This window comes from Desmodus rotundus, chromosome 12, assembly GCF_022682495.2.
Source record: "Desmodus rotundus isolate HL8 chromosome 12, HLdesRot8A.1, whole genome shotgun sequence".
In the NCBI taxonomy this organism is placed as follows: domain Eukaryota; kingdom Metazoa; phylum Chordata; class Mammalia; order Chiroptera; family Phyllostomidae; genus Desmodus; species Desmodus rotundus.
In genome coordinates, this window is record NC_071398.1 from 67,847,868 (window position 1) to 67,866,374 (window position 18,507).

The following is an 18,507-nucleotide window of genomic DNA, read 5'->3' on the forward strand; positions in this document are numbered from 1 at the left end:
TACTTATTGTATTTTTATTTTGTTCATCTCTACTTTTTTGCTATAACGAGGTATTTTTTCCTCCGGAGATTCAACTGAAATAGGTGAGTCAAGGTGTCTTTTCTCACTCATATGTGCTGTTGTCAAAAAACCTGAGAATGTCTACCTTTTGGGATATTGTCATCCAAATTTCCTTTACTTTTTTTTTTCATTGTAATAACAGAATCTGGCACTGATCCAACAGGGGTCTTTTTTTTTTTTTTTTTTTTTTTTTGGCCCATATCAGCCTAGCATACCCCATTTATCTACCATCTCTACTATGGAATCTGATACTATTGTGAGCTTCTCTGACCTTGGCTTGCCCAGAAGCCTCGCAGGAGCCCATGGTGGCTCTTGCTGAAGTAACCGTGTGCTTCACAAGAATGATCCCTTTCCATCTCCCTGTCATCTGCTCTGAACACTCACTAGGAAGAGGTTTTCCTTTGGGTTAAGTAGCTTCTTAATGCTTGGTGGGAAGAAATGCATTATTTCTGGTATTTTCCTCTCTGACAATTGAGGAGTGACAAGGGTGTGATGGGAGGAAGGAAGAAGACAGGGAAGGAGAGGAGAAGGGGTGTGGGTAGAGCTGATGCTCTGTCTGTTTCATTTCCCTCGTCGGGGTACCCTCCTCCCAGCTAGCACTCGCTAAGTGGATTGGGGCATTCTCAGGTCAGGGTGTGACGCGGTGTGTTTACTGGTTAGCAGTGCAGCGTGGGTGAAGCACGTGTGACCCTCCACACGCGGCCCGGCCACATGTCCTCTCCTCTCTGGTGGTGTTTCCCTGTACGGAATGCAAACGTGATCATGGCGAAGCCACGCCTTCCGTGATTGTCAAGTCCATGTTGTTTCTTCTTAGGTTGCCAAGGAGGTCCCTGACCTAGGGAGCCATGAATCTTCATGAGGGCAAAACTGTGTCCTTGGTATTGGAGCGACCACTTCCAATAAGGAATCTTAAAGCTCACAGGCACAGAGCCTCGAGCAAGGCCACACGGGCTGTTAGTAGCAGGGAAAAGATGAGCACCCAAGGGCCAGGTCAGCTCCACCGCGCCTGCTCTGACTGTCTTCACCCCTCATAGGTTGCCGGCTGCAGAGTTAAATAACCCCCTGCCACTCACCCCTGCTGATGGGTTGGGCAGGCATGTCCCTCCATCTCTCCTCTATTCAAGTCAGGGCTGTCCCTGGGGAGGAGCTATTACAAGGAGTTGGGGAGCAGAGACCAGGAGGAAGGAAATGAAGAAAGACTTGGATATATTTTCTCACTCTCATTTCACCTTTTCTCTTCCATCACAACTGAACTGGACCAGAGCAACCTTCTGTGCATGCAACTGACTGTTAAAAGATGGCCCTGGAAGCCCTGGCTGGTATGGCTCAGTTGGTTGGAGTGCAATCCCATAGACTGAAAACTGCAGGTTCTATTCCTGGTCAGGGCACATGTCTAGGCTGCGGGCTCGTTCCCTGGTCGGGGTGTGTATGAGAAGCAACCAATCGATGTTTCTCTCTCCCTCCCTTCCTCTTGCTCTAAAATCAATAAGCATGTCCTTAGGTGAGGATTTTTTAAAAAGATGGCCCTGGAATTTATGGTCCTCATCAGCCTACTAGGGACCATACAGCTGGATGGGCCCATGGCCAAAGGAAAAATAAGCAGATGGCTGAGGAGGAGGATGTGGGCAATAGAGAGAGGACAGGAGGGTGTAGAAGTAGAGGGGGCTAGAGGCTCCTGCCTGGTTTCTTCCTCCCATCTTCAAATCTGTATCCCTGATGGCCAAACACCCATCTGTTTCGTCAGGGGGATGTGTGCTCCTAGTCTGCTCAAGCCAAATGGAAGTGGAGGGGGGGAAAGAAGAATATAAAGGACAGCGATTGTGGGGTGAACACGTGGAGCTAGAACCCACTCCTGTATCAATGTTGAGGTCTCTGCCCCTGAGCCTGACAAAGTCAGCACAGTAAGAACCTCACCAGCCTTAGGTACTGCGTTTACTCTCTGAGCCAATGATCAGACATGGCCAGTATGGCCGAGAAGGAAGAGGAAGGGGCTTGAGCGCAGGGCTGGCAGAAATCTCCATTCTTGCTCTACGGTCGATACATGGGTTGATACTTGCACAGGAAGTGTTGGTGTTTGTTGCATTCATTGCCATCCCAAGTTAAGAAATCTGTTAAGAAAATAAACAAACATTTTGATGCATCGATTCTATATTGAGCGTAGAAGCCTTTTCTGGGTGTCTTGCTTGGAAGCAGAGGTAAGGTGTGATGGTGAATTTTACATGTTGACTTGGCTGGGACATGGTGCCATGATTTGCTCAAATACTGGCCTAGATGGTGCTGTAAAGGTATTTTTTTTAAATGTGATTAGCATTTAAATCAGCAGACTTTGAGTAAAGCCCATTACCCGCCATAATGTGGATACTCATCCAATCAGTGAAGGAATCTGGAAAGGAAGACCTGGTTTTCTCAGGAGAACATCAGGCCCTTGACTGTGAACACAGACTGACGGGAAAGATTTTTGTTTGAGAACTTTGTGCAGTTGAAATCTCAGATTCCTGACAGGGACTGCGGGAGGCATCTGGCCTACCACTTCCCTCCAGCTGGTCTGGCCTCGAGCCCCAGAGACTCTGATGTTGTAGGTTCAGTGATCCCTGGAATTTATATTTTTTAAATGTTCCCCAGTAGATTCTTATGTGCCAATGAGCATCTTTTCTCACATTTCTGAGGCTGCAACCTCAGTAACAACTATAATGTTCACTTTTGCTTGGTTAACTCTAGTGACAAGTGTCTCACTACTTCCTGGGGTAGCCTGTTATATTTTTGAACAGTGCTCATGGTTCAAATTTATTTTCCTTAGTTCAGATTTTAAAAATCCACATTTTGCATGGATGGAACTGGAGAGCATTATGCTAAGTGAAATAAGCCAGGCGGTGAGGGACAAATACCATATGATCTCACCTTTAACTGGAACATAATCAACAAAAGAAAAAAGCAAACAAAATATAACCAGAGACATTGAAATTAAGAACATTATAACAATAGCCACAGGGGAGTGGGGAGGGGATAGTGGGAAGAGGAGTCTATAGGAGCTACTATAAAGGACACAAGGACAAAATCAAGGGGGAGGGTAGAGGTGGGGGAGGGAGGTGGGACTGGCTGGGGTGGGGTGGAGGGAAGGGGAGAAAATGCAGACAATTGTAACTGAATAAAAATAAATAAATCAAATAAATCAATCAATCAAATCAAATCAATCAATCAATCAAATAAAATAAAATTTCATTTAAAAAAATCCACATTTTGGTAGCTTCTACCTATAGGTCTTGCTGGTTTCCTTTCATCTGAGCTGCCCTGTGACTTTAACCACAGCTTGTCAGTCTGTGCAAGTCCGTCCTTCTTTGGCGATAAAGCGCTCTTATGTCTGAGGGTCTCCCTGGACCTGGTCTCGGAGTTTGCCTTCTCATGTCCACCATTCATCCTTTGCTCTTAGAAAGCTTTCTTGCTCTTTCCTGTGCATATAATTTTATTCCTCAGATGCAAGTTAATCCTGCTCTGCATCCCTTTCCTCCTGAGCCCTGGTCCCTGAGTCCTCAGTCCAGGCTGCCCCAGGCCCGCTCTTCGCCTCAGAGGGGAGTTCCGGTGAGGCTACAATGGCCTTTAAACCCACTGGGATGTTCTCTTTGGCATCAAGTCTCCTTTTCATCTCTGCTTTTCTGTTTTCTTGTTTCACACCTGAAACCTTACATATCGCTTACTGGCTGTGTTTCTCAAGTGGGAGTGATTTTGCTCCCCCAAGGGGACACTTAGCAATGTCTGGAGACCTTTTCGGTTATAACAACCTGTGTGTGTGTGTGTGTGTGTGTATGCGCACATGCGGGGGCTACTGGCATCTGCTGAGCGAAGTTCAGGGTATGCCAAACCTACCGTGTAGGGGACAGATATTACTATATCCGAATGTCCTGGTGTCAAGGTCAAAAACTCTAGCATGTTAGCATTCAAAGCCAAGAGTGAAGGAAAGGCACGCAAAAGAAACGAGGAGGCTCAAGTGACATGTGCAGCCTGCAGGTGAGATTCTGGGCACTGGGTTCTGTAGGTGAAGCTCAGGGAAACCAACAAGAGGAAGGACCCAGGCCAGGACGAGGTTTCTGGGCTCCTGGGGACCCTCACCATAAAGAAGCCAGAGAAGAGTCACCCATATGTGATCCCTGTGGCCTGGGTTTCCTTCAAGGTGACACATCTCACCCCACCCCGGCACCACGGTATGAAATGGGATTGAAAAATAGATGTACTTAGGGAAAAAAGTGAGTGGGCATGAAGGAAATGTTAAGTAAATGACTGACCAGCTGGTACGTGACACGGCAGACAGTGAGATGGACCCAAAGGACTGGGGTTGGTGTACAGTGTTGGGACAAGGCCACTGTCCTCTAGAACAGAAGAGTGCTGATGGGAAATGGAGGGTGGGGGCGAGTGTCCGTTTTTGTGCCTGACAGGAAACGGGCAGAGGTGAGGGCGCTGCCTTCGAACTCACCGCCTTTGGAGCTCATTTCAGCACAGTGCTCGCTCGCACGCACGGGCTTGCCAGACCAGGTTTTGTATGAAAACGAGGTGCCGTCGGCCCACCTCCACTGCCGATTCTGCGAGACAGAGGACACACCGGGGTCAGCCGCCCCAACTGGGCCCCTTTCCAATGCAATTTTTATTGTAAAAATTGGGAAAGCACAGGAATGTGTGAGAAGGGAAAATAGAGTCACTCTGTACACACTACTAATCTCTTGGTGCATTTATTTCTGGTGTAAACACTTCTGTCTATCACAATATCTTTTGTACTAAAAGTGTGGTGATCTTTAAAATATATATTCAGCTTTGTACCTTGCTTCTTAAACGTTTTTTAATGGTAAGGATGTGCCATAATTTACCTTATAGTTCCCTTAAGGATTGATGTTTATATTGTTTTCAACTTACAATTATTACAAATAGTAGTGCTCTAAACAACTTTGTTCCTAAAGCTGTTTCTGTACTTAAAGTCATTTTCTTAGGATAGAATTCCAGAAATAGAATTAATGGTCACAGGGCATGAGTAGCTAGAGGTGTTGATATGCATCACCAAACCGCTTTCCAAAACAGTTCATCTGGAGGGATTTACATCCCCACCTACTGGGCGATTTCTCCATAGCCTTAAAAATATTATTTATTAAGACAAAACAAGAGTTTGATAACATAAGTCATGTTATGTCATGCTAATTTGCATTTCTTTAACAACTAGAGACATTGCACACTGTTTTTAGTCCTCACCCGAAGACATTATTTTTTAAAGATTTTATTTATTTTTAGAGTGAGGGGAAGGAAGGGAGAAAAAGAGGGAGAGAAACATCAACGTGTGGCTGACTCTCTCACGCCCCCAACTGGGGACCTGGCCTGCAACCCAGGCATGTGCCCTGACTGGGAGTCAAACCGGTGGTTCACAGGCCAGCACTCACTCCAGTGAGCCACACCAGCAAGGGCTCAATGACATTTTTTTAATTGCCATTAGAGAGACAGGAAGGTAGAGAAAGAGAGAGAGAGAAACATTGATGGGAGAGAGAAACATTGATTGGTTGCCTTTTTGTACACACTCTGACTAGGGATTGAACCCACAGCCTGGGTATATGCCCTGACCTGGAATAGAACCTGCCGCCACTTGGTTTACGGGACCATACTCCAACTAACTGAGCCACACGGGCCAGGGCTATTGTAACACTTTTTAGAACACTTATTTGTCGCTTACTTTCCTCAGTCATAAATATAAATGAGAATCATAAATGCGATTTTGTAATTTAATTTACAAAATTAAATAACAAAAACTATCTAGTGGAAAGAGTATACATATTTATCTCTGAATGAGAGAGCTCTGGTTGATAGCAGTATAAATACATAAAAAACAGAAAATTAATTGTAAAAAATATTTGTAACATCTTCGGCAGAGTTTGGTCAAGAAGCAGCCTGGTGTTCCACCCCGTGTGACTTGTGTTTGTTGGGGGTAGCTGTAGGAGCCCCGCCAAGGACCCGCACACTGCTGACCCCTCAGAAGCCTCAGCAACCAGCCCCAAGGCCTCACACGCCATGCCTTCCGGTGAGGTGCTGATGGAGGGGAAAATGAGGGTCCTTGCAAAAAGTTAAGGATAACCCCAGAACCGTGATAGCATCTAGGAAAAAGCTTAGCTGAGAGTTTTCAGCTGTAAGCCAAGATCTAACGGGGACTTAATTAAGCTAGGTCCCGTAACAGGCCTGTGTGTATTTATATATACACGTATGTACCCGTGGTTTGGAAAGCTCTGTAAAGCTGGCAGTTTTGTGCTCTAAGATTCGGGAGGACTTTATTTAGGCAAAAGGTCTACCAAATGATGCCACGGATGTTGTATTCCCCACTGAGAGCCAGAACTGGACTTGACCTTGAGGCCTTGCCCTCTCTCTCAGTTGGAGGCAGGTAACTAAAGAAGACCCTCTAAGTGTGCCTCTGGTCAGGAGGTGTGGCGGCCAGTTCCCAGAGAGAGGCTATCTCTCGGGCTGCCCCCAGGGGGCACTGCTGAACCAAGTCTGGGTTTACCTTCTGTGGGTCGTGCAGGCCGATCCACACGGACAGGCTTCTTTGGTAGCCACGTATGTACTTTGCTATGACTTCGGCTTCCTTTGAATCATGAATAGACGCCAGGTGGGCTCCATTTCCAAAGGACTGGCACTCGAGCTGTGGGCAAGGAGAAGTGGCCGTAACAATGGATGTTTAGGAGCATAGCCCTCACCTCAGGACCCTGGTGTGCCAGGCCTCCTGCATGCACATAGCCCTGCCTCCGCGGGAAGTAGTAACCTAACCCCACAGGAGGCTTCCTGTCCTTCCTGTCACCACAGGAGGGAACACACGGTCACAAGCGTCAGATCTCAGAGGAAGAGGCAGCTCCAGGCAAGGGCATGAGCTTTAGGGTCCATGCTGGGGTCCTGGTCTTGCCTCTCCTTAGTGTGTGTGACCTTGGTAAGTCACCTCACCTCTGTGGCCCAGTTGCATTATCTGCAAATGGAGAAAATAATGGCCACCGCACAGGGAGTTGTTAGGAGGATACTCTGGTTATAGTTATGCATTATAATACAGCATGTCAAATAAATCTAAGAAATCACTGATTGGAACTATAAAATGTGCTATTCTCTAACCAGAAACTTACAGTCCCATGAAACAGTTTATACATACGTATTTTATAGATAGCGATATATACTTTATTTTTGCGCTCTTTCAGAATTGTGTTATGGGATCTGCCGATGTGGTAAAACTTTAATTTAATAAAAACATGGATTGGCTGTGGTTGCTACTCCAATGCGTGCCTTTAGGTTTGTGCTTGGGGTTAGGTGCGGTTACTGTTTGATGATAATTCAGTGCTCACACTTATCACCACTTCACAATTCCAAAATGCTTTCATACTGGGAATTTCATTTGACTCTCAAGTGTGTGAGGCACAGGAGCCGGATGACCAGTCAGCATTTAGTGAGTGCACCAGTCACAGAAATTCCTGGGACAGAAGAGGAAATGGTCTCGAAGTGTTTAAGTGATATTTCCCATCCAAGTTCACACTTGGTAGTGACGAAGCTGGAACAGAACTCAGACCTCCGCCTCTGAAGTCCAAGATCGGGTCTACTTATCCTTCTCACTGTCCCCTTGGTCAGCTTCCAGGAGTCTCAAGAACTAAGATCAGCCATCAGCACTGCCAAGGAGTCAAAGAGCAGCAGCAACATGGGGTCCAGAACCTTCTCTGTGCTCTGGTTCTGTATGGTTAACTCTGCCAAAGCTTGGTATCAACCCTGTGAACCTTTTTTTTTTTTTGGCCTCGAAAACCTGAATTAAGCATCTACCATGTGCCATAGGCTTTTGGCAAGTTATTTTAATAAATCTTCCCGACAACCCCAAGGGGTAAAAGTGTTATCCCATTTTTTAAAATCCTCACCTGAGGACATTTTTTTTCATTGCTTTTTGAGAGAGAGAGAAAAAAACGTAAATGTGAGAGAAACATCAATCAATTGCCTCCCATACTCCCCAACTTGGGATTGAACCCACAATGTTTTGACCTGCAGAATGACGCTCCACCTACTGAGCCACACCGGCCAGGGCAGTGTTATTCCATTTTACAGCAAGAACTCCTGTGAAGTGAGGTACATCTGTGACTAATGAGTACCAGTCGTGACTTAAACTCAGGTCTGTGGTGCTCCCACATCCCCAGAGAGCTTCCTCCTTGTTTTGGCAGGATTAGTGCTGGAATCTCTAGCGACAGGTACACATGCAAGTGCCCTCCCAAGGTTTATTTCCTCAAGTTGCTTCCCACGCCCTGAGGAGAAAGCCCACCGCTCTCTGTGAGCTCTTCTTCTCTCACTGGACCTTGTTTGTTTAGTTCACGGCAGCTCGGGAAAGTGTCGCGTTAGGGCTGGCTTCCCTGGGCTTGCTAGTTGATCTTGCTGGAATCTTGGAAGGCCACATGTGCTCACACTGCACTGGAGTTTTCCATTTAAATGTCACAATCTTGCATTAATTCTGTGCTTTTTAAGGCCAGAGAAGACTTGTATGCTCAGTGGCCATCTTGCGGTAGGGGCTCCATCGTTGCTGAGTTGCTTGTACCAGGGGTTCTGGGGCCTCTCTGGGCCCAGATCACCCCATATTTCCCCAGGAGGCGCCCCCACAGTCACTTCTGTTAAGCAACCACAATCCAGAGAGAGTGGCATGGACTCCCCGTGCACCTCTGGTAACTCAGTTAGTCTGGCTCTTTGGGCATCTCTTAGACCCAGCCTCAGTCGGGGGAGAAACAACAATGGCGTATCAGTATTGGTTGGGCTGTGCAGACTACAAAGCTTCGCCTCTTCCTGCCCCACTCTCCGTCAGGGCTCTGAGGCGGGCGCTCCAGGCCTGGCCACGCCCTGGCTCTCTTTCGGGTAAACCTCCTGTTGCAACCCAGTTATTCGTCCTGTAAGTTCCTCAGCTTCTCATCCTCCTCAGATTGACATCTGTCTGTCTTTCTTACTGACAGTGATCTCCTGGAGGGTAGGGGCTGCTTCCTGTTCATCCTTACATCTTTGCAGCCCATTGAGGGTGTGGGCACAGAGCTCCATCAGTGCTCAAAAAATCGAGTGAGCGGAACACACAACCCTCTTCTCTCCGTTTCTCCAGCTGGGTGACTTCTCAGGATGCCAAGCAAGGGCCTTGATTCTGAGTCAAATGCGGCCTGGAGCCCAGGGCGGCCCCTTGCTTTAGAGAAGCCAGTCCAAGTATGGGCCACGTTTCTTACCTCAGCATCTGACCAGTTCCTCAGCTTCTGGAAGTATCCATAGCAACTGAGTTTGTGGTAAAACCACCCAGTAGGACAGCTGTGCAGCAAGATGACGTCTGCACATAAACAAAAGGCGACGACAAGTTACGATGGTGAAAACAATCCATTTCCGCACTTGGTCCAGTTTACAGACCGGGATCCCTTGACTGAAGGGGAGGCTGGGTGTCCTGGAGGCAGGATCCTCCTATGCTGCAAACACTTCATACGGGGCATCTGTCTCCCAGCCTTCCCCGGAGGGAACTGTGGCCTTTTACCAGGGTAACTGTGCGCCGGGGAAAAGGCCGTCATCAGATCCTTTGTGGATTATTGGACACTGGCTCGGAACGTGTTCTAATTCCAGGAGAGCCAAAGTGTCGGAGCAGGGGCTTACAGCGATGGGCTGATCAGTGGAGTTCTGGCTCAGGCCCGTCTCACGGTGGGCCTGGTGGGCCCCACGCCCACCCTGCAGTTATTCTCCCTCTCAGGGAATGCAGAATTGAATAGGCATACTCAGCAACAGGCACAACCCCACATTGGTATTGAGATCTGAGATTGAATAGCTATCGTTCCAGGTATCACAAGAGTGGGTGAAGGGCATACACTGGTAGCTTCAGGCATTACAAGAAGGGAGTGGGGTTTTTTTTTCTTCTTCTTTTTTTGTCCAGGAACACACAGGACAGGTGAAACAGCAACTTGGCTGATGCTTGAGAATAGGTGGGCTCTGAGTCAGTCCCCAGAAGAGGGTTCATGTCAGGCAAAGGGGGTGGCTGAGCAGAGGGATAGAGGCAGGAATGTGCAAGGTGGGTGCAGGAAGAACAAGCACTTGTTTGCCTGAAGTGTAGGGTGTCTGCCAGGCAAGCAGGATGAAAGGACAGGGGAGTCAGGGCCTAGGACCCAAGGCAGCGCAACCCAGGAGACCACAGCTCTCCTGCGAGGTGATTGGTGACTGGGCCACGTCACTGAATCATTCAGATTGCCTTGTTTAATGACCAGAACCTTCCTGAGAGATAGAGATGCAGTGGTACACCCCTACTGCACAGATAAGAAAATCTTCTCAAAGAGGTAAAGGGACCTGCAGAGGTCACTTAGATGGAGGGGAGGTGGGACCTGGGAGAGAGCTAGCATTCCTCCAGCAGCCTAGGGCCCCGGCCCGAGCTCTCATGGGGCTAGAGCTCCTGCCACCGTGAGCAGGGCCAAGAGCCTCTGGCAGACGGCGTGCTGCCTGGACTGCTAACAACCTGTTTACTCCCCCACATCCAGATGTGGCCTTGGGGACATTAGTTAACCTCTTCTAGCTTTAGTTTTCTTGTTTGAACAATGGACTGACAATATATACCTTCCTCATTGGATTTTGGGGAGGATTAAATGGAATAATGCATGGACAGTGATTAGCATAGAGCTGGTACGTAGTAATTGTTCAATAAATAGTAGCTACTTAACCAATTGTAGCTATGAAAATAATCACATTATCATTATAACCAGTGTAATATTTTTGAAAATAGTCACTGGATGGACTACTGTCCACAAATCATTGTTCTTCCTCTCTCCACACATTGAGTGAATTGTTTCAGGCGAGGGCCGCTGAGGGCCAGGACAAAGAAATCACTGCCGAGGCAACAAGGGAGTGGTCTTGACCATTAAGTCTCGGTGGCAGAGAAAAGGCGCTTCTTAGTTCCCCAGAGCCGCCTTACATGCAAGATTAGACTTTCCCATAAGCCACAATGCGAGGAATGCACAGGATGGGTCATGAGAGTTTCTCCCAAGACAGTAAGAACAAGTAGAAAGTCTTTGTGCAGCTGGCAGGAAGATCTGTAAAAAAGGGATGGATGGACCAGGGCTGTGTTCTGGCTTCACCTTCTCCAGGAGAGAAACTGGAGAAGTTCGGTGAGATCCCTGAGTGGGGGAGGGGGCTTGGGTCTCACGTCCCAGGATGGAGCTCAGGCTCAAGCTGCCTTAGGGAAGCCAGAACCAGAGCAACAGGAACTACCTGACTAGTTGGTTAGACAGGGCCATGGAAGGCGGCTTGCGGGAGGGGCCGGTCAGAGTCTCTCACACTCCAGCAGGCTCAGAGAAGGTGTCTGAGTGCCCAGGTCCTGAGCAGCCGTAGATGGTTGAGACAGCTGGTGGCTGGGCCACAGACTTCAGCCACAGCCACCCGCATGATGCCCAAAGAACCCTGCTTCTCTTTGTATTCCCTTCTAATCGATCCCCCCTCTGGGAGAGGTGCCAGGCCACGTACAGCACAGCACACCCTCCAGAGGCCTTCTTCTCAACAGAACTGCTGCTCAGCGTGGTTTCCTCACTTACCCTCCACGTGCAAGGCCCAGAGAGGCCACTGGAGACTCTGAGGCACCCAGGACCAGCAGCCAGAGCACCCCATAACCTTACAGAGTGACCTGGGGCAGGTCTCTACCCTTCCGCATCAATAGAACAATGGAGTTACACAGATGAGCCCACATTTCATTTCCTTCCATTTCAGGTATTCAGTGATAATTACTTTTAGCTCACTCAAGCAGTTTTCTTCCTGTTTTCTGCCCTGGTGGACTCTAGGGCACTGGTCCCCACCTTGTTGACATGTTACCTTACATGTGATGCTGGGTCTAGACCCGTGCAGGAGCTATGTTTCCAACCCAAATCCCCTGTATGTCCACTTGGGAAAGTGATGTCTAAACATTGGTAGTTCTGACTGTAGCTCTCATTTGTTGACGGCGAGGTGTCAGGTACTTTAAACACATTATCTCTACCCTTCACAATAAACCAAAATAATCATTATAATCTACATGTAGTTGATGATTCAACTATGGCTCACAATCATAAGAAGTTGGAATTGTTTGAGTCTAAATTCCTGGCTTTTTAAAAAATAACCGCATCACAGTGTCTTTCATTCCTGCCTCTAACACCTATCTCCTGAAGTGCCTAAGTATTTGGGGGTGAATGAGGCTCGCTGTGCCATACGAGTTGCATGAATATTGGCTGTGGGCTCAGGCCCAGCTGAGTGGCTGATACTCACCCCCCAGGACTTGAGTGCTGGCTGCACAGCTGAGCAGTAGGAGCAGCCACGTGCTTCTGGCAGCCATCTTCTTCTTCCCCTGGGGACAGAGGTGCTTCGGAAACCTTCACTGAGAGGACCTCAGAGCCCTCGACAGTGTTTGCTTGAAGCTCTTGGGTTCGCTTAGATCTGCAATCTGAACACATTTGCACTGGTGAGATGGACCAGGAATTTAGATGCCAAATCACGCGGAGAAAAAAATTTTTTCTGGCTTAACCAGTAAAGGGAATCTCAAATTCAGTATTTAGGAGACTGGACACTTTAAGTTATAAGGTGTTGTTTTCTCCTGCAAGGTCTCTGGGCCAGAGTCCAGGACCTAACTGCAAGTCTGAATGGTTTAGAAGTGACCAAATGGAGGCATTTGATATATTGTGGAGAGCAGGCCACTGCCATTCTCAGGAGGGCCAGCAGAGGGCAACAGAGGCAAGATTTCTCACAGACGAGGCGGCATTGGGCTTCCTATAGCCGAGTCGATTAAGTCAGTCCCAACAGTGAATTATTTGATGATAGATTCAAAAGTGAGTATATGCTCTAAAACCCACATTTTACAGATGAGAAAACCTGAGGTTGATGGATCTGAAGTCATTTGCTCATTGTCATGTAGCTACAACCAGATCTTCTGACTTCAGCTCAATCCTTTTATACTTGGGGGATACCACATTTTTTTAAAAAAGAAAATAACTTGCAACAAATATTGTCCACGAACAGTCTGCCCAAGGAGATATGAATAGGTGCTTACTGGGAATTTGGGGGAAATTTTGTTTCCTGTTATATAACCCCTTCCTTTTAGCAATGGTTTGTAGTTTTTGTTGTACAAGTTTATCTCCTTGGTTAAATTAAATCCTAAGTATTTTGTCCTTTTTGTTATGTTATTGTAAATAGACTTGTCATTGCTAGTGGGAAGAAATGCAACGCTTTTTGTAGTTGATTTTGTATCCTGCTACTCTGATGATCTCATTTATTAGTTCTAGTAGTTTTATTTTCTCTCTCTGTGTGTAATCTTTAGAGTTTTCTACATATAAAATTATATGATCTGACAGCAGAGGTAATTTTACTTCTTCCCTTCCAATTTGGTTGCATTTGATCCCCCTCTCACTGCTCTGGCTAGAACTTCAAATTCTGTGTTAAATAGAAATGGTAAAAACAGACATTTTTGCTTTGTTTCTAATCTTAGAAAAAAAAGCTTTCAGTATTTCACAACTGAGTATGATGTTCACTTGTGGGTTTATTTATGGCTTTTATTTTTTAAGGCATATTTTATTGATTATGCTATTACAGTTGTCCCACTTCTTTCTCTCCTTATTCCCCTCTGCCTTGCCAGTACACCCCTTCCCTCCAGCATTCCTACCCCCCTTAGTTCATGTCTATGAGTTGTACATATAAGTTCTTTGGCTTCTCCATTTTCTATACTATTCTCAACTTCCCCCTGTCTCTTTTGTATCTACCATTTATGCTTCTTATTCCTTGTACCTTTCCGCCCATTCTCCACCCTCTGCCTCCCCACTGATAACCCTCCACGTGATCTTCATTTCTGTGATTCTGTTCCCGTTCTAGTTGTTTGCTTAGTTTGTTTTTGTTTTTGTTTTAGGTTCAGTTGTTGATAGTTGTGAGTTTGTTATCAATTTACTGTTCATAGTTTTGATCTTCTTCTTTTTCTTAGATAAGTCCCTTTAACATTTCATAGAATAAGGGCTTGGTGATGATGAACTCCTTTAACTTGACCTTATCTGGGAATTACTTTATCTGCCCTTCCATTCTAAATGATAACTTTGCTGGATAGAGTAATCTCAGACATAGGACCTTGCCTTTCATGACTTTGAATGCTTATTTCCAGCCCCTTCTTGCCTGTAAGGTTTCTTTGGAGAAATCAGCTGATAGTCTTATGGGAACTTCTTTGTAAGTAACACGTCTCTTTTTCTCTTGCTGCTTCTAAGATTCTCTCCTTCTGTTTAATCTTGGCTAATGTAATTATGATGTGCCTTGGTGTGTGCGTCCTTGGGTCCAGCTTCTTTGGGACTCTCTGAGCTTCCTGAACTTGTATGTCTAGTTCCTTCACCAGATTGAGGAAGTTTTCTTTCACTATTTTTTCAAGTAAGTTTTCAATTTCTTGGTCTTCCTCTTCTCCTTCTGGCATCCCTATGATTCAGATGTTAGAACATTTAAAGTTCTCCCAGAGGTTCCTAAGCCTCTCCTCATTTTTTTTTTTGAATTCTTGTTTCTTCATTTTGTTCTGGTTGAATGTTTATTTCATCCTTTTGTTCCAAATTGCTGATGTGAGTCCTGGTTTCCTTCCCTTTACTGTTGGTTCCCTGTACATTTTTCTTTATTTCACTTTTCATAGCCTTCATTTCTTTCTCTACTTTGTGTCTGTACTCAATCATTTCTGTGAGCACCCTGATTACCAGTGTTTTGAACTCTGCATCTGATAGGTTGGCTATCTCCTCATTGCTTAGTTCTTTTTCTGGAGTTTTGATGTTCTTTCATTTGGGCCATATTTTTTTTTTTGTCTCGGCACACCTGTTAAATTGTAAGGGGCAGAATCTTAGGTATTTGCCAGGGTGGGGCAACCCACTTCACTGCACTGTGGTGCTGTCTGTGGGGGAGGGGCCAGAGAGGGAACACCGCCACTTGCTTGGCACTCATCCAGATTTCAGTCACTTCCCCTGCTATCCACAAGCAAATTATGCCCTTCTGGTGCTGATTCCTGAGTAGGTGGGTTTGTGTACATTTTAGGACCCTGTGGCCTTCTCCAACAAATTCTTCTGTGGGGCTGGGAGTTTCTCCCGCTGCCGCAACCCCCACAAGTTTTTACAGCCGAAGCTTTTGAAGGTTTCTTTACCCACGATGGAACGCTTGGTTGTGGGGTCTGCCTCACTCCCCAGTTGTTCCTCCCAGTTTATCTGCACACGAATGTGGGACTTCCATGTCCACCAGCCACCGCCTCACCCTCCTGGTCCACTAACTGCCTTGCCACACGTCCTCTCCACCCCAGCTTCCCGTTTGTGCCCCCCTTATCAGTCTGGGCGAATGTTTCTTCTTTAACTCCTTGGTTGTCAGACTTCCATACAGTTCAATTTTCTGGAAGTTCTGGTATTTTTTGTTTTTAAATTGGTTGTTATACTTCTTTTGATTGAGCAAGGAAGAGAAGCATTTTTACCTGCGCCTCCATCTTGGCCAGAAGCTCCTATTTATGGCTTCTATTATGTTGAGATAGTATCCTTCTACTTCTAGTTTTTTACTATAATAAGGGTGTTAAATTTTGTCACATACTTTTCCTGCATCAAGTGAAATAATTACATTTTTTCCTTCATTTTTAATGTGTTGCATTATATTAATCAATTTTCATTTAATAAGCCATCCTTACATTCTAAAAATAAACTCCCTCTGGTCATGGTGTATAATCTTTTTAATATGTTGATGGAATTGGCTGGCTTGTATTTTATTGCTGCAAGAAAGACTAGTAAATACATTTTTAAAGTTACATTTTGCTGCACTGAATAAACACCAGGCTTGCATTAATAAAAGGGGAAGGGAGGAAGGATTATGGCTACACAACTAACAATGTTGGGTACTAAGCCATTACATTTGCACTTTATGGGTGACCTAGCACATTTGACTGTGTATAACATAATAATGCAGACTATTTTATAAAACTGTTAGGGCATCTGGGGATTATATGTACTGAAAAATAAAGGAAATTAATAAACATGGCAATTATTTACTCCAAGTAAAACAAAAAAATTTATGGAAACTCGAGCAATCATGGTTTATTATTTATCTCAACAATAAAATTTCATTTTATAGTAATAATAAAAAAGAAAATAACTTATCTTTTTCCATCATCGAACAGTACATGAATTATTAAATGACCAATGAAAAACCAGAAAACGGGAAGTGAATCCCATCTCCCAGAGAGAAATAATTTAGTGGCTAGCTTAAAGACATCCTTCTATATATACTTGTGTGTGTGTGGGGGGGGTGATTTGACATAAATGGAGTCATATAGTCCTGTAACCTGGTCTTCTTTCTCAGAAACAAGTTGATTGTAATGAGACTTTTCCACTCACATAACTTTTACATAGTTGCGATTCTTTCTTGAGTGCAAATTCACACACACAGGGTTTCAACTTCTGCGAGCTCGCTCACTGACACCCTGTCCCCCTCGGCCCAGATGCCCTCCAGCTGGGCTGCAGTGTACGTCCCAGCAATGGGCGCCCAGGAATGCCGCTTCCCCAAACCCCAGTGCTTGCCTAATTCATCCATTTTTCTTCCTAATTTTGGTCTATTAGAGAGAAACTTCATTTTTTTGTTAGCGTTTTAAAATGCTAATGAAGTTGAACATTTCTTTATGTAGCGATTACCTTTTAACATTTCTTCTGTAAATTGTTGCTTGCAGCTTTGCACACTATGCTGTTTGGTTGTTTATTTTCCCCTCAGGAATTTGTGAAGACTTTCTGCATCAAGTGAAATAATCACATTTTTTCCTTCAAGAACATTTATTGTCTTTTGTATATTACTAAGAATATTTTCCACTCGGCATTTTCTCCTATTTATCTTATGTGTCATACTGAACATTTCAAATATTGTCATATCTATTTTCTCCTTTATAAGTTTTGGAATTTATATCAGGAAAAAACTGGCCATCACCCTCCACATATCCACCCATATTCTCCTCTATTTTTTTCCATTTGGCATTTATTTTAGTGTAAGCATGGGATTGGGTCCAAGGTTTTTCCCCAAATAATTATTAAGATGGGAAATTCATTGAATTCTCATTTAAGCATGTGGTTTTGTGATCCAAAAATCAGGATACATGTTCTAACTCTCGAATAATAGATTGTTTAAAGGGAATGATGGAACCTATAAAAATTGAAATGGAAACTTTCCTGAAAAATTTAAAGGTTGGCTCCATATTCATGTCCATGTGAACGTTCGGACAGTGTTAATGAAGAAGAGACAAAAGCTTGAAGAGTGTGGGGGTTGATGACCCCACCCTTTTTTAAATCGCTGCGTTAACCCTGCACTCCTCTGACAAACTCCCCCTCCGAAAGTGACGGAGGTCTCTTCAATGTCCTGAAACCCTCTTAAAACACAAATGGTCAGAATTTCTCTGTCAAGCCAACTGGCTGCGGGGAGGGACTTACAGCATCTTTTCAAGTCGTCTATAAACGAATGTTACCAGACTGATGCTCACTGAATGCTCTATCTCCTCTAATCTAATTCTCACAACTAGGCTGCACGGCAGGTATCGTTACCTTATTTCACGCGCGAAGACACTGAAGTGCATTAAGATTAAGTGACTTTCCTAAAGTTCCACAGCTGCTGTGTTGCAGAGCCATGATCTAAACTAACACCATTTGACACCAAAGCCACCAACGCTTTTTATAATCAAGGAAGAAAGAAAACAAGTCATTCGAATCAAACAAAACAGCGACACAAAGCATGCCTACCATCATCAGAGCCGCAGCTTGTCATGTCTGGCCCAGTTAATAGCTGGCAGAGGAAAGCAGATACTCAAAGAAAGCCCTCTGCCCTCACCTGCAGGGAGGATTACCTGGGTTGCATTCAAGGCTCTGACGTCTTGCCTTCTTCAGCCTCCAGAGAGACCCCAGGCAGCTTCCGGAGTTCTTATATCTTCTGCCCTCAGGAATTGTATGGCCTTTTTTTAATCATAGGGCAATAACATTGTTTACAAATAGTAACCCATCCATAAAATCTTATTTACAGTCAGAGCAGACTGTATGAGAGATGAGTTGACAACAAATGCAAACCTCTCCCTGTTCGCACACAGAAGCTTTTCTCCCCCTTCCTTTCCCTCCCCTCCCCTTCCATCCCCTCCCCTCCCCTCCCCTTCCCTCTCTTCCCTTCCCTTCCCAGGTTGTCAAAACTAGCAATATCCTGTCATTGGTTACAGCCTTTCCACTCACTCGATTTTCCTTTGGTCTCTCCTTTTATCCCTTCTCTTTGTTGATTTCTTTTATTTCTCCTTCCTTTCTAGAAAGATGCCCCACATCAACTCTGGAGACCACCGCAGGGAGGATTTGCCATCAGGGTAGGGTTTCGGTTATGTATAAGTGGTGAGTCTGAGGAAGACATGTAGACTTTCTCCCTACAGCACCAACCCCACCCTTCTCAGCATGCCCCTGG

The 18,507-nt window shown here is 45.4% G+C and overlaps 1 protein-coding gene across 2 annotated transcripts; it reads right to left on the reverse strand.

Annotated features, from left to right (window-relative positions):
• Positions 1 to 1,974: 1,974 nt before the first annotated feature.
• On the reverse strand, positions 1,975 to 18,052 carry REG4 (regenerating family member 4). Of its 2 annotated transcripts, none has more exons than XM_024570607.3 (6): positions 17,915 to 18,052; positions 12,322 to 12,496; positions 9,291 to 9,388; positions 6,581 to 6,718; positions 4,526 to 4,631; positions 1,975 to 2,168 (listed from the first exon to the last, which is right to left on the reverse strand). In XM_024570607.3, the coding sequence occupies exons 2-6, from the start codon at positions 12,386 to 12,388 to the stop codon at positions 2,089 to 2,091; spliced, it is 489 nt and encodes a 162-aa protein (XP_024426375.2). In that variant the 5' UTR covers positions 12,389 to 12,496; positions 17,915 to 18,052; the 3' UTR covers positions 1,975 to 2,088. The 2 variants fall into 2 exon arrangements, with proteins under 2 accessions (XP_024426375.2, XP_045059655.2); XM_045203720.2 differs by having other exon boundaries at positions 17,899 to 17,989.
• Between the last annotated feature and the right edge of the window lie 455 nt (positions 18,053 to 18,507).